This window comes from Haliotis rubra, unplaced genomic scaffold (genome assembly GCF_003918875.1).
Source record: "Haliotis rubra isolate DU_JTF1 unplaced genomic scaffold, ASM391887v1 Scf55, whole genome shotgun sequence".
NCBI classification, from domain to species: Eukaryota; Metazoa; Mollusca; class Gastropoda; order Lepetellida; family Haliotidae; genus Haliotis; species Haliotis rubra.
In genome coordinates, this window is record NW_025767246.1 from 836,988 (window position 1) to 852,500 (window position 15,513).

Genomic DNA, 15,513 nt, shown 5'->3' on the forward strand with positions numbered 1-15,513 from the left:
ACTGGCGTCTTGAAGCAAGGACGTGTCAATGTGTCCTAGCCTCCCAATTCCGTGTTCTAATCTTAATAAGGTCATCTAGATTAAGAGGACATGTGATAGTGTTCTATTCAATGCATTCAAAGACCCTTCAACATATTTCAACCAACGGAATGGTATTTTTCCCGGAAGCGTGCAAGATTTGTCATGTTTGGTTTCAACGGGTTAGCCAGTGCCAACCTTCATCAGGTCTTCGTTACAAGGCGTTGAAAAATTGCAATTAATTTTATCTCTGAAAAATGTGTTTAATTAAATCCCTCTCAGTCAAGTGTGGTGTTCCTCGCCAGTGGGATTAAATAGTCCCAAGCGCTTTTACTCATTACCCCTTCCCAAAGTGCGTTGGTTAGCACCCGTGTCGTTGGCACTGACTGCTAATACACTGTAATGGACTCGGAGTGTGTGTGCTCCTGTAATGACTTAACACTGATAACATTGACACGAGCCCCGGCCATTCCTCTACTCACCAAGAGGGGGAATGTCAAAACTCCATAACCACAATATTCACACACAGTAAGAAAATTAATGGGATTAATCAAAAACGCAATAAAAGTGACATTTTTTAAAAATGATATTCTGGAAAAATATTGCTATGAAAATCGATAAAAAAATCATATTTGAGATTTTGAAACGACCCCTACGATGTGGCTCCTTGCAAGGACGCACATCCCCGTCTTAAAATTAAAGATTGGTAATTTAACGTTAATTATGCACCTGGGGCCTGGCATTCGGCGCTGGCTGACGGAGGGTTCTGTCGTCTGAGTTTCGGCGCCTCGGCACAAAGGATCTTCCTTTCTCACAATAACAGCAAGATGTTTTATTGTGGTGGGTGCACGGAAAACCCTTCATCATACAATCTCTATTTTCTGCATGGCTACTACGATCTTGTAGTGAATTCCGACACAAAGATTTATAATTGTTGTCAGGCAGGGAGGGAGACTTGATTCCAGGAATCCCGCCAGATATGCACAATGGTCTCCCCAAAAGCAGATCTGTGAACGAACCAGCATGCAATGAACGAGAAATTGGCTGAATTCTTTTGTTTTTGTGATATAAATTGCTTTCTCTGTATCTTCAAGTCGGCTTGACGAGAACTAAAGGATGACGGTTTCCATTAATCAGAAGATAAGTTAAGGTCATGAGGTTGAGGTCAAGGTCAGCTTGGTGCTTACATTTATCACCTTGACAAAGTACATCCACAGCTACCCAATAACTGTCATCATTCTTTTGTTAAATGGTTCAGAGACAGGCATTGTTTTTCAGTTCGTATCAGCGGTATGTTATTTAGATCAATCACACTAACACACACACACATACACACACACATTCTCCCTCTCTGTCTCTTTCTCATACACACATACTCTTTGTCACACACACACTCTCTCGCTCTCACACACACACCCTCACTTTCTCTCTCCCTCTCTCTCTCTCTCCCTCTCTCTCTCTCCCTCTCTCTCTCTCTCTCTCTCTCTCTCTCACACACACACACACACACACACACAACACCACCGACAGCATCATCGTGACTGTCACCACACCACTAAACATACCATACCAGATACATCTAACCACTTCATTACACACCACACGACTCACAACACCACATCACTGGAAACCACACCAATGACCATCACATCACTAAACACAGCACACCAATAAACACAAAGCACCACTGAACACAACACATCACTAAGCACCACACCAACAAGACACACCACACCAATAAAGATCACATCAGTAAACAGCACCGCTAAACACACCACACCACACCAACAAACATCACATCACTAAACACACAACACCACACCACTAAACATCACACTACGCCAATTAACACAACACAACACAACACTAAACACAACACACACATATCAACCACACATCACCAACACCACACCAACAAACACCACCCACCTCAAAACACAACACACAACGAAATAAACACACCACACCAAAAAAGCACCACACCACTGAACAGACATCACTGAACACATCACACCAATAAACAAAGCACACCACTAAACATCACACCACATTACTAAACAGTACACCACACCCCCGCACTTTCTCATCCCAGGGTGTAATGATATTTCAAGATGATTCCGCCACACCATATCTCTCTCCCAAGACGGCGAGAACCATCAGCATCCAGTCAGAACAGATATTGAACAAAATGTCCTCTGTCATCATCATATGCCGACAGTGGGAGTCATCCAGGTGCTGGATGAATAATTAAACTAATAATAACAACGTAGCTACGTGTGGTGATTGTACTACACGTATTTATCTCATATCCTCCAATATCATGTTTACTGACCCGGAAGGACTATTCCATTGAGAGGCCGCACTTGGCTGTGCAGAGTTGCGTCCCTTAGGCAAGACAGAAACCTATGATGGTGGTTTCGAACCTGCTTAGGTATCTAAGTTTATTAGCAGCATGTTTCAAGGGTTTGAACAAAGTGGATAAGGTTTAAGAGGTTGGTTACTTCGGGTGTTCCTCTCACTTAAAGCTGGCCTGTCATGATATATTGTTCTGGAATATATATTGACCAGGGCCCTTATTCTCGGAACGTTCGTAGCCCTAAGAATTCGTAACTTGGATCTAAGCCAATGTGTTAAGAATGGGCTTAAGAAGTTCGTAGGGCTACGAACGTTTCGAGAATAGCTAGCCTGCAAAATTGTTCACAGCGGCATGACGTTTTTCACTTACTCACTCATGCCATAATCGAGTGAGAGTTCCAGCTGACACTTGGTCCCAGCAGTACGGGTGACCACTAGTCTTAGTGCCTACAATCGCTTTGACAGAGTTGCGTCCCTTAGGCGTGCAAGGATCTGCTGCACGCAGTCCAAACTCCAGATTCGCCCAGGTAATTATCTTTGGTTCTGAATCACACTCTTGTGATGTGGCATCTCTTTCGAAAGATTCCATCAGAATCACTTGACATTCCATCCAATTAACAGACACGTTGTGAAAGAAATTTAATACTGTCCTAAGCGGCATAAAACATTATTCACCGTTTACTGTTTGTCTTCGGCCTTCAGCCTTCAGCATCATACAGCTTCCGGTTTATCGTAATAACTACAAAATGCCTGTTAATGGATATGAAAAATGATATAACTTTTTCAATCTGATAATATGACATTTTGCATTAGCCTCTTGAAAGTGCGTTCAATAGGACCTTTATGTTATTCTGTCCTCTAACGATGTCGTGCTTTTTCTTAAGAGAAAAAATCTCAGATTCCCAGTCTCAGTTCATCTTGAGGACACAATAGAAATAACAGTAAATTCCCCATCCGTTCTTTCATTATCCCATTTCTCCCAGCATGATATTATTTGGTCTCCGATATGCCACATTAACATCATATGAAGACGAATCTGGGTCATAAATTTGCAATTTGCAAAAAAATATCGCTTTTGTTTTAATGATTTTCTAATGTCGTTTATATAATCAATATCCACTGCGTTGCCTCTTGCTGACAACCGAGGACAGAGAACGAGCCAGTTCATTCTGTCAAACAAAACGAACCAACAGCGTGTAAGTGTATACACCCCTAGGCATATACTTGTATTTATAGCTAAAATCTGAGACATAAGGATAGGCTCGATGCAGTGAAGCTTACAGGCTTTCGTTTCCAAGTCATCGTTATCTTCATACAAAACAGTGATCGAAATCTGGACGAAATCGTGAAATAATTGAGAGGATAGGAGATAAAGCTGGTTAAAATCAAAGCCTTTTTTGTTAATTCCTCATAACGAGATGGTAGTGATTATGAGAGTTAACATCAGAGGTATGTTGAATGCTGATCGGATGATGTTGCTATGATATTCCAATGATATTCCTATAATATTCCTATAATATTCCTATGAGATTCCTATGATGTCCTATCAATCGATGCCTTTTTACTACAGCGCGTCAAAAATCATTTAAGTAGCGTGCTCAAAACGACCTACATTTCGCACGATAATAACTATTTTATAATCAAACGTTATCTGCACTATCTTTCCTAAACATGACAGAGTCAATACAAGGATAGAAATTATCGCTGACTTTGTTATCTTGCCGAGCGTGACTCTCTTGTCAACCACCTTCCTCATTAACGGATCAAATACAACACCCCTGTTTACCCCCGAGATGTAATATTGATATCGAAAGAGGTGATAATTCCAGTAATGGCGACCACTGTCAACACTTTCGCTCTTTGCTATTTGCAGGCAGGGTTGAACAAGACTGTTTTGACGGACGTACGGTTGTTACCGATTGTTCGGTTGCGATGTCACAGCGCACTGCACAATGTTCATAGAGCCCCGGGCTCTCATTATTTCTGTTTGTTTAATGTTGGTGTTTGTTAAATGTTTGTACATTACATGATTGCGTCGTTCTATTGATTGGTCTGTTTACAGGGTTTATTCTGAGGAATCGCACGCTATATTTGATTTTCCAATGTTGATGGTCACTTTGACCTTCGAATGGAATCAACACGCTGCGCGTGTTTGTTTAACGGCTGTATTATCGTGTTTTTACTTAATTGGCCTTGGCGCATCCTGTTAATTTCAATTATATTCACATCCCTTGTTTCTTTTTTAGTTTTGAAACAAAACTGAAGTTCATGTTACGTCCTTCATGGTGAGACCTCATTAATCCGAAGTGATTATTCCAAGAAAGGTTTTCCAGATTTACAAATGTCCGGATTAACAAATGTCTGCATTAACAAATATCCGGAATTATCAAGGGCAGATAGTATCAGAAGCACAATTTTTTAAATGGAAAAGATTGAAACTGAAAAGCGGGACAGCCTTAAGGTCCTTGGTTGTATATTTATCTGATACACGCATGGATGCATTGTGGAGAGTGACTGAGTTTCGTTTTACGCCGCATTTAGCAATATTCCAGCAATATCACGGCGGGAGACACCAGAAATGGACTTTCCACAATGTTCCCATTTGGGGAATAGAGCCCGGGTCGTCGGCGGGACGAGCGAACACTTTACCAACGAGGCTACCCCACCGCCCGCATTGTGAAGAGCGTTCACTGATATCTCCAGAAAGTGTGAAAAAGAGGTCACGTTAACCAAACGGCCATGCTGTGCACACTAACATGGAGTAATGCTTTCACTAATGCGTCCCCTATTTCCTGTACAGGAGGATTTCTATTCTATAAGGAGCGATTTAACACGTGGTATCTATCAGTCCGTTGTAAACAATAGACCCCAGTGCATTTATCATAACCGTTTCCTACAGGTGGTTAGGTGCCATTCTATCTAAAAGCAACGAGATGCAGTCAAACTGCCGTGGCTACATCATGTTGAGAAAAGATGCAGTTGCACTGGTCTGACTGGACACAGGATGTAGAGAGAGAATGTAGGCATGCAATATATTCTAATGTTGGCATCCACTGCCGTCACCTAATACCAGCTGTCGGCATTTAACACAATACACAAGAACCACAATGCATGATTACATGCATACAATACTAAGAACCACCACTGTTGCAGGAATTAAGGATTAAGAGCACTATAATAATTATAGGGCCACTTATATCGTGCTAACGCCACGCGATACGGGCATGCTCTCAGCGCATTCAACATAATGAACATTATTAGCCTTGTTAACCCAGGCTGCCTGCGAGGCGCTAGAAGGTTAACAGTCACCTGATCATCCTATCCCACCGGGTACCCATTCACTGCTGGGTGAACAGAAACAATTTTGAACAAACTCACTTGCGGAAGGTGAGACCACATGTGCTTGGTTGTAGGACAGGACAGAAGTCCTAGAAACCCAACTCAAGCTGAAAACACGGTCACCCATCAAAAAACACTCTGTGACCAACGTTGCTTAGAGTTAACTTATTTGTGACCTTGGCCTTATACACAAGGTCACACACCACCACACTATATAACAACCTCAATCCCTAAACCCCATAACCCTTCTTACACCAGAGAGTGTCCTAACCCTTCTTATCGGGACACACTACGGGTGTGAGGATTCACCACCAGTACCCGGGTCCTAACGACTTGTATCCACCAGCAAACAAACCGTCTTCCCACCATGGTTCCAGGACCTCCGGCTTTCGTGGCCTCCGAGGACCCTCCAATTACAGACCAGTGTATTTTGCCATGCATAATTTATAGCATCCATTATGTTGTTTAGCGAGTCCACGGTCTAAATCGAACGGGAAAGCCATCCCTGTAAGTATTTGTTGAATAATTGAGACTGATCGTATGGCGGTCTGGGAGTTTGTCCACGGTGCCCTCGAAGAATGCATCTTCGTCTCTAGGGAGGAAGGCGATAAGTAGCCAAACCACCAGACAATTAGTAAAACATTAGCCACCATTAGCCTCATTCCTTCGATGGACAATGGAAGAAACTGATAGGATTTTGTCACACTTGTACAAGCTAAATGAGCCCCCCTTCCACTAAGAATTCCTGGAAATGCATAGCTTATCGTAAATACTATCATGGCCTTCCAGACAACTAGTTAGCGCAATGTGTTCAATATGCATATTGCATTAATCGTCAAATATGCAGAGATTAAATTCAGATGCACTGAGTCTGATTTGCTCATTAAGATACGTGCGTGCTGTGATCGCTTTCATTCTTTTTTCAATTGAAAAATATTGGATTCGGAAATTTAACATTTCACCAAAGTTGGACCAAATTACCTTGAATAAAAACAAACTGGATATTTGTGTGATTATGATTTTTTAGCATTGTTTTCGAAAAGGAGTTCCTTGACGTTACAGCTATCGAAGTAGAAAAAGGGTTTTAACATTTTTTAATTTTTTTCTAAACAGCAAGTTTGATTCTATTTTAGTTGAATTCCAAACAATAAATCTATTTCGACGGTTACGTGTGTTCATGAAAGTTTAAAGCAATGAAAGCGTCAAGCCTGACGTGCAGTTTTCATCCAAATCTGAGGTGTTTATTTCTCTGTTCATCTTGTCTTAACTCGCTGTCACACAGGCCCACAATAGAAGGATGCATTATCCTAACTAAACATATTGATCTTATTGTCCCCTTTGAAGATATTTGTAGGCGTGTAACATTGGCAAAGAAAGACATTGCATTCTCCTGTTTTTAAGCCCGCAAATTTAAACGTCAATATTCTCGTACAGCCTTCTATTTGATCAAACATGGCGACCAGCGAGAGCATCTCACGATATTTCCAGTTGATATATGATCAGCTGGAAAAACGATGTTTGGCAAGGAAATTGCCAATGGACTTCTTTTAATAGGTTTGCTTTTTTGGTCTTTTAAAAATGAAACGTTGAAAGTCAAGATTGAAAATGGAGTCCATTCATCACCTTTATGACCCCTCGAATGGTTTGATGTGTAGCCCAATAAATGCTCTATGGCATTTGATGTGGCATATTTTGAAACAATTAGACATATCGTAATAGGAAAGTTCAGATCGACAAATATATGGAGCAAGTCGTGCGTTAACCCTTTCAGTAGATACATGAGCTGACCTATAATGCCAAGACATACGGGCATTCACACTTGGTGACCCAGGGTGCATTGCGTTTAAAAGGAAGCCCGTATTTCCGCTACTTCAAATGTGGTTTGACTTGCGATATTTTCCTATGCCTCTGAAGTAGAAAGCGGGGCTCCATACACAGAAAGAGCGAATATTAAGCAGCATTCCATCATAAAAACACATCATAAGTGGTTTCACTATTTGATTTATTATCAAATAGCATGAAATGCGATGTTTTAATGTTTGAAAATTCATATCTGACGTAACAAAATGTATTTGTATGAAATCCTGAAATGTATAATTGGTTTATTTATTTGCAACCTCATTCAGCCATCTTGTCTGTTTGTTGTAGCTTGGCTAGATTTGTATAACCGCTGGAATAAATATACTCTATAAATATACTCCACAACTATTTTTGGCTTCAAAATCTCAGATTTCTGCAGAGCTATGAAGAGAATTAACTTTATGTCGATCGTTGTGAATCCTTCTGTGTCACTTTACAAGATGGCGCTACGGAATGCAGTAAGCTGCAGAATTAGCGAGCGTGGATGTCACCATCCTTTCGTCACGCCGTTCTTTGTAGGGATGACAAATGTGGCGTTAAGTGGCTTTCTTTCTATTGCATTAGAGTAACACTATGGAAAACGTTTCTTTAAAATAATTGTTATATTTTTTTTAAAAGAACCTTTCTGTCCTCTCTGTCAGGTGAAATCAACGACACTAAATGTGTTCAGTTTTATGTAGATTTCTGGTGTTTTAATAAAAATATTCAACAAATAAACATGATACAGGGCTCGTACTGCAAGTATGTCTTGAGGGACGGGTGCAGTGAACACATGTCGTACTAGCAGACTTCACCCTACGCTTTTGGCCAAATGGTTCCAGCTTGTTTGAGAGTGATTAAGGTTGTTTACACCGCTTTTAGCAATATTCCACAATATCACGGCTTAGGACACCAGAAATGGGCACCACACATTGTACCCATGTGGGGAATCGAACCCGGGTCTTAGGCGTGACGAGCGAACACTTTAACCACTAGGCTACCCCATCACCCCAGTTCGTTAAAGAAAAACACCTGTCTTACGATGATCGTCACTTCCATTGTTTAGTATGAATCTTATGTCAATGGTTGCAATACGATCGTTTAGTGTGCCCCTTACTTGAGTCAGGATCGTGGCTTGATTCACCAATCAGCACCATACGGCGTTCATTGGTTCACTAAATGGTAAATGTCTACGATTTCCCCCTACAATAATATTCGTTGCGCCTTGAGACAAAACCTCATTCACTTGTGTTGATATTATATAGAGATGGCCATCAAGCTCTCATTCCAAGCGCTGCTTTACCCCAGGGGCGTAGGAACGGTTTTCAGAGCGGGGGGTTGGGGTGGGGGGTGGCTAATTTATGAAAAGTATTGAAAATCAAAATGAAATTGTAGTTATGTTAAGGTAGATATGTTCCTTCTTTGAGTGGCATTTTTAGAATTTGGGAAGTACAATATTGAACAAACTTTATGGATAACAACTTCTTTTATTCGTGAGTGCGACGTTTCGATACAGATTCTTGTACCGTTGTCAAGCATAATTGGACATGAAGAAGGGGGAGTATATATATACTGGATGTAATAATGTAACAAAGAAAACAACATAATTAACATAATTTCTTTGTTAATGTGCGTCTTGCGACCCGTGAAGATCCGGGTTTGAATTGATCTTCAGTAACCGATGCTTTTCGTAATAGGCAACTAACGGGATCGGGTGGTCTGGCTCGCTGACTTGGTTGTCTGGTCCAGACTCGATTATTTAGCTGGAATATTGCTGAGTGCGGCGTAAAACTAAACTCACTCACTGACTTTGGGTATTGCTTGATGGCAGCCTTAATAACGAGTTATTTTCCTGAAGTTTATACTTTCTTAAAGTGAATGTTCCAGGCCAGGCACATTTTGAGAGTTTATATCTATCGAAACTTGTATGCTTTAACAAAATATTCTCTTTTCCAGATCCAAGGAGTGTTTTGTCTGCCTCGTATTCACACCTCAACATGACAACCTTCTACAGTTTAAAGAAAGTGAGTTATTTTTGTTTGTTTTCTATTTTTCCACCTATGCACCTTTGACCATCCTTCATCGGTCCCAAGACATTTAGGAATAATGTTTTTCCCTAAAACTCATCTTTTATGTCCTCGCGAAACATTTTGCTCAAGGCTTTGTCACTGGAGAAGTTCGTAACAAGAACGATATTCACGTGGAAAACCTATAATGAATTGTTATAATGCATCAAACCCCCGTACACAGCTCTCGTGGTCATATTTTACAACCTTATAATTCTCTCTTATCACACACTGATGATTAAGTCTTGACATTCGAGCCTTGTGATGTAGTTTGTGTATCAATACGGGGAGTATATGAGGCGCAGTAGAGACAGGTTGTCGATGTCGTAATGACGACGCTGTGAGGGCGTCGAAGACACGAGTTTCTTGTCACGCTTATCGTGAGAAGTCTGAACGTGATATTCAGTGTGTGCGCTGATACGTTGACGAGGTCGTTGTTGGTGAAGTCGTGATCGGGAAGAATAATGGCTCTGTCACGTAAGATATTATTTCTGTCATGTAGGACTGCCGACAATGCAACTCAGTAATCTCGGGACATAAACATGCCGTTACTTTAGAGCTCTGTCAGAGAATGTTTGAAAGATGGTGTGTGTGCGTGTGTGTGCGCGCGTGCGTGTATGTATGTGTGTGTAGGTGGTATATAATTTACAATTGTAATCTCAATGATGAGACGTCCCTTAAAGGACAAGTTGACATGAATATAATAAACACATTGTTCTTGCAACAAGTAACGGATTTACTTAATATTTCAAAATCAAAACAGCACCGACAACACAAGTAGCGAATTCATTGTTCGCATTATATCGATTCATATTTTTGACATTTACCGAGAGTTCAATTTCCATATTGAACACACCAGGCCTATGACCCTCTGACGAGGACTGAAAACGAATGACGTCATGATTCATTAGACCCGTTATTAGAATTGCGTTTGGTTTCATGAAAGCAAAATGGTTAATGTTGGATGTAAACTTCTCCCTTTAATCTTTTTTAGAACTGATCGAAGGCGTATATAAAATATACACTTGAAAACTGGATATGATAAAAAATACGAACTTTATGTAATCGTTACTGACCTAAAATCAGTGGTCCGTACACTAGAAACTTGGTGAAATAGCTTACCATAGAATAACGGTATCTTATTTGTTCCATCTTGAACCACAATCAAACATGGGTGTGGCCGTGCGGGAGGTGGGGTAGCCTAGTGGTTAAAGCGTCCGCTCGTCACGCCGAAGACCCGGGTTCGATTCCCCACATGGCTACAATGTGTGAAGCCCATTCCTGGTGCTCCCGTCGTGAACATTGTTGGAATATTGCTAAAAGCGGCGTAAAACCATACTCACTTATTTACTTTTGGCCGTGCGTTTACAATATATTGGTTTACATTAAATTGTTATATAGTCCACGAAGATGTTTCCAGGTGCAACTAATATATTAAAATATACGATAAATATCCTCATCTGGTAAAATAAATATATTTAATGAGGGAAACTTCCTCTATAGTCATAACGATATATGCAGTTCGGTTTAAATGGCAAGACGACGAAACAATCCAAACATTCTAATCAATACTTGAGATAAGTTATGCGACGCAATGATGTAATGTCACCAGTCTCACCGGGTACTCGGTGGTAGCAATAGCATCGCGACCATACTGGAACATAGATGTTAACTGTGAAATTACAAATCGTTGTTGAACTTCTCAATAGATCCTCAAACGACGTGGCATTTATTAATCATTAACTTAAACCATTAGGTGCTCAATATGAGGAGCTGACTCAATGCGCAGAGCTTAATTATTCAGCCCTGCATTTTCATCAGCTCGCTGGTAATCATGAAACCATTCTAACAAAGTATGAGCTTTTGTTGTACAAAATTATAAACTAGATAGAATTTGTTTTTGTTAAAATAGAACTTTGTTATATGATATCGGCGGTACTTTGAAATTAAGATTTAACATATTAGAATCCAATTACAAAATTGTTAATTTATGAATACGTCATCCCATTAATCAATAGTGTAATTCAATATCCATGTAAGATATAAGGTATATAAGGTAGCAATGTTTATTGAATCCTATTGTTTGATACGGGTTATAGGTGAGCCACTGTGATTCTATCTAAGGCGAATTAAGGTTGAGGTTCCCAGCTTCAGTTCTAATGGCAGCGGTCTGAGTAGGAAATATGGCGACTTTTATGTCGTGAGGTTGACGGTAGCCAGGTGCATTAAACGACGAAAGTCTATGCTAGGGCATTGGTATACCGCATACCACAGGCGCTGGTAACATCTTGAAATTATAACTTCAACGCTCATCGGCAAAATCGATCGAATTAAGCTTTTTTCCAAAAGTCGTTTTTCTTCAGACGGAGTAAATTTGATTCGATTCTGGAAGAGAGTCTTAGAAAGTCACTGCATTGACTGAGGATGGCTTAGCTTGGTTAGGCAAGCATAATACAAGCGAGAAGGGCTGTCGCGGTCTTTACGCTCATATCACGCCAGGCTTGTCTGGTGACGTTAAGAAATAGCAGCATCCTTTTGAATGTGAGTTGCTGCTGCTATGCCAGCATCCCAAGCCTCTTGCTCTCTAGTATTGAACTGTAAAAGACTTTGTTACAAGATGCTAGCTTTCAAAGGGCAGTGTACAAACGGGTCCGCTCCATAAAGGGAATAACTAGAATTGAAATTTGAACTTTGGCCTCAATTAGAACTAAATATAGTGGTCTATTTACATCAGGAGCAATGCCGGAGGCAGGGGGTTGCTTAACGACAGTTGGTTTTCGATTGATGAAGTCATTTGAGGCGAGCCACGCCCCTCGACAGAAGGTAGTTACGATGTAATGACTTCGAGATCAATGATGACAAGATAAAGAACACCATTAGTCTCATGAGTACGTAGCACCTGGCCCCCTCGTCCAAAACCTGTTATCCCCCTGACTGGGATTTGTGTAATACCACCTCCGTTGCTTGAAAGTATTTTTCGAAATAATGGGTTTGAAATATTTATGGGAAATATGATATGTTAAAAACACAAAGCTTGACATTTATTTAATGACTGTTGTTGTTTTTAATCTATCCATCCCATATGTTGCTTGTTTTACTGTAAAGGTAACGGGATGCTTGTGGTAACCATAACGACATCCAATCCGCGCCCCACGTGTTATTTGGCCTTGGTTTGTTTTCACAGCTAGGGACCTATTCTGTTTTGAGGGCAATTCCCGTGCCAGAAGCTACGGACTAAATATGTACAGAGTAGTAAGACATTTAACATTTAGGAAAAAATATTATACCGGTTTGCGTCAGGGAATCAGGAAACCTAATTCGGAGTTTGTTCCTTATCTGTCAGATCTCGTGAGATATCGCGAAGACTCTTCCGGTACCACATATGTTGGGTGCCGCCAGGGGGCGTTCAATCTTACATCATGAGGAGTCATTATAACGGGATTGAGGGGCCTCCGTTATATATATATACGTTATCGTGTGTGCGAATCTGTCATTATAAACGATTTACGGTCCAATCTCGAGATAATGAGGGATCGGACGATTTTATGTTGGTTTCAGCCCCGAAGGAAGAAATATCAAAGTGGGGGGCTGGTCCCGAGCCCTTATATCAATTGGGGGGAGCGTAGGGGATCTGTCACAGATCCTGATTGGGATGTGGTTTCCTTTGTGTACACTGAAATGAATACCAAACTTACATTTTGGCCTTTTTCTATGTTTGACGTGTTTATAAACACCATATTCCTAACCTCCTAACACAAGAGAGAGAGAGAGAGAGAGAGGGAGAGAGAGAGAGAGGGAGAGACCCAACAGGTGCTTCTAATTAAATTAATGAACACATGAACACAATGACACAACAATGATGTCATTGAAAATATCATAGACTGATATTATTTATATTATACAAACACACAGAGAGAGAGAGAGAGAGAGAGAGAGAGAGAGAGAGAGAGAGAGAGAGAGAGAGAGAGAGAGGAGAGACCCAACAGGTGCTTCTAATTAAATTAATGAACACATGAACACAATGACACAACAATGATGTCATTGAAAATATCATAGACTGATATTATTTATGTTATACAAACACAGAGAGAGAGAGAGAGAGAGAGAGAGAGAGAAGAGAGAGAGACCCAACAGGTGCTTCTAATTAAATTAATGAACACAATGACACAACAATGATGTCATTGAAAATATCATAGACTGATATTATTTATATTATACAAACACAGAGAGATAGAGAGAGAGAGAGAGAGAGAGAGAGAGAGAGAGAGAGAGAGAGAGAGCCAGTGAGATGGGAGATTCATCCAGACGAAATCTAGCCTTGCTTCATTAAGGGCTTTAGCATTGCAAAAAGGGCTGATCGGGAAGGAAAATAACGGTTCAGGGACTGTGAGACAGACTAGTGTTTCCAAATTGTGCCCTGCCACTTGCAGACACGAAGGAACAGGAGTTGATAAAAGTGTTTGATGAAGACCAGGAACCATGAGAAATGAGCGCAAATGGCTGAAAACTCTCCAAGATTTATTAGAAAAGATGTAAAAGACGAACACCCAAATCGTCTACTCCTGTGGCCATGGGTCTCGTAACATATCTTTATAGCTGATATATCGTAGTCTGTACCATTTTGCCATGATACAATGGCTGACAATGTGCCGGTAGTTTTGTAAATACTTTGGAAACCCAGGAAATTTTCAAGATGTTGTCTTGAATAATTCAAATTGCTTGTGTATATAGTCAATATAGGTTCGTGAATATTTCAGCAAGTGTTACAATTTCCTAACAGGTAATCAAGCCCGTAAACAAGTGAGTGAGTGAGTTTAGTTTTACGCCACACTCAGCAATATTCCAGCTATATGGCGGCGGTCTGTAAATAATCGAGTCTGGACCAGACAATCCAGTGATCAACAGCATGAGCATCGATCTGCTCAATTGGGAACCGATGACATGTGTCAACCAAGTCAGCAAGCCTGACCACCCGATCCCGTTAGTCGCCTCTTACGACAAGCATAGTCGCCTTTTGTGGCAAGCATGGGTTGCTGAAGACCGATTCTACCCCGGATCTTCACGGGTCCCCCTAAACAAGTGGTATTACTGACACGATAAATGATGTCATCAGCTTTACCCCAATCCAGCCCCACCCAGGTGGTGTGCTTGTCTCCAGAGAATTTCTAGAACTTCAATCGTCAAACACACACACACGCACAAACAAACACACAAACTCACACACCTTGTGAATAGAAGTTACCGCAATATATGCACATACAGCAATTATCACTGTTTAAAATGGTTCACGAATTTTTTTATCGGATTAATGAGTGTCGGATTAATGAGTGTTGGATTAACGAGAGCTGACTGTAACATTATTACCCTGGGTCCCATAATTTCAACGTGTAGAATTCCCAGTATTGTTGTGAGGCAAACCCGTTATCACTCGTCATGGTACCTTGTTTGTTCCAATATTCACCATTAATGCTAACAGTGCCATTACTCATATCAGCAACAGATAATACCCTCAATATGGTTAACTGAAGTAGGCTATTATATTTCGAAACATTCACATTCGTAATAATAAATATAATTATAGCAATCCAAGCCCTCTTTGCTTCCTCTACTTATTTTGATCTGTAACTAATAATAATGATGGTGATGACGACGACTGTGATGATGATGATGATGGTGATGATGATGATGATGACGACGACGATAACGATTGTGGTGATGATGACGATTGTGATGACGATGACGAATGTGATGATGATGACGAATGTGATGATGGTGACGACGACGATAACGATTGTGGTGATGATGATGATGACGACGACTGTGATGATGATGATGATGGTGATGATGATGATGATGACGACGACGATAACGATTGTGATGATGATGATGATGACGA

At 40.7% G+C, this 15,513-nt stretch overlaps 1 protein-coding gene across 1 annotated transcript in view; it reads left to right on the forward strand.

Annotated features, from left to right (window-relative positions):
* The window catches only part of LOC124253695, a 97,240-nt gene that overhangs the window by 48,467 nt on the left and 33,260 nt on the right, over positions 1–15,513 (forward strand). The window contains exon 3 of the mRNA XM_046687509.1: positions 9,508–9,575. Coding sequence (XP_046543465.1) covers positions 9,508–9,575 — 68 coding nt within the window. The remainder of the gene's footprint in view (positions 1–9,507; positions 9,576–15,513) is intronic.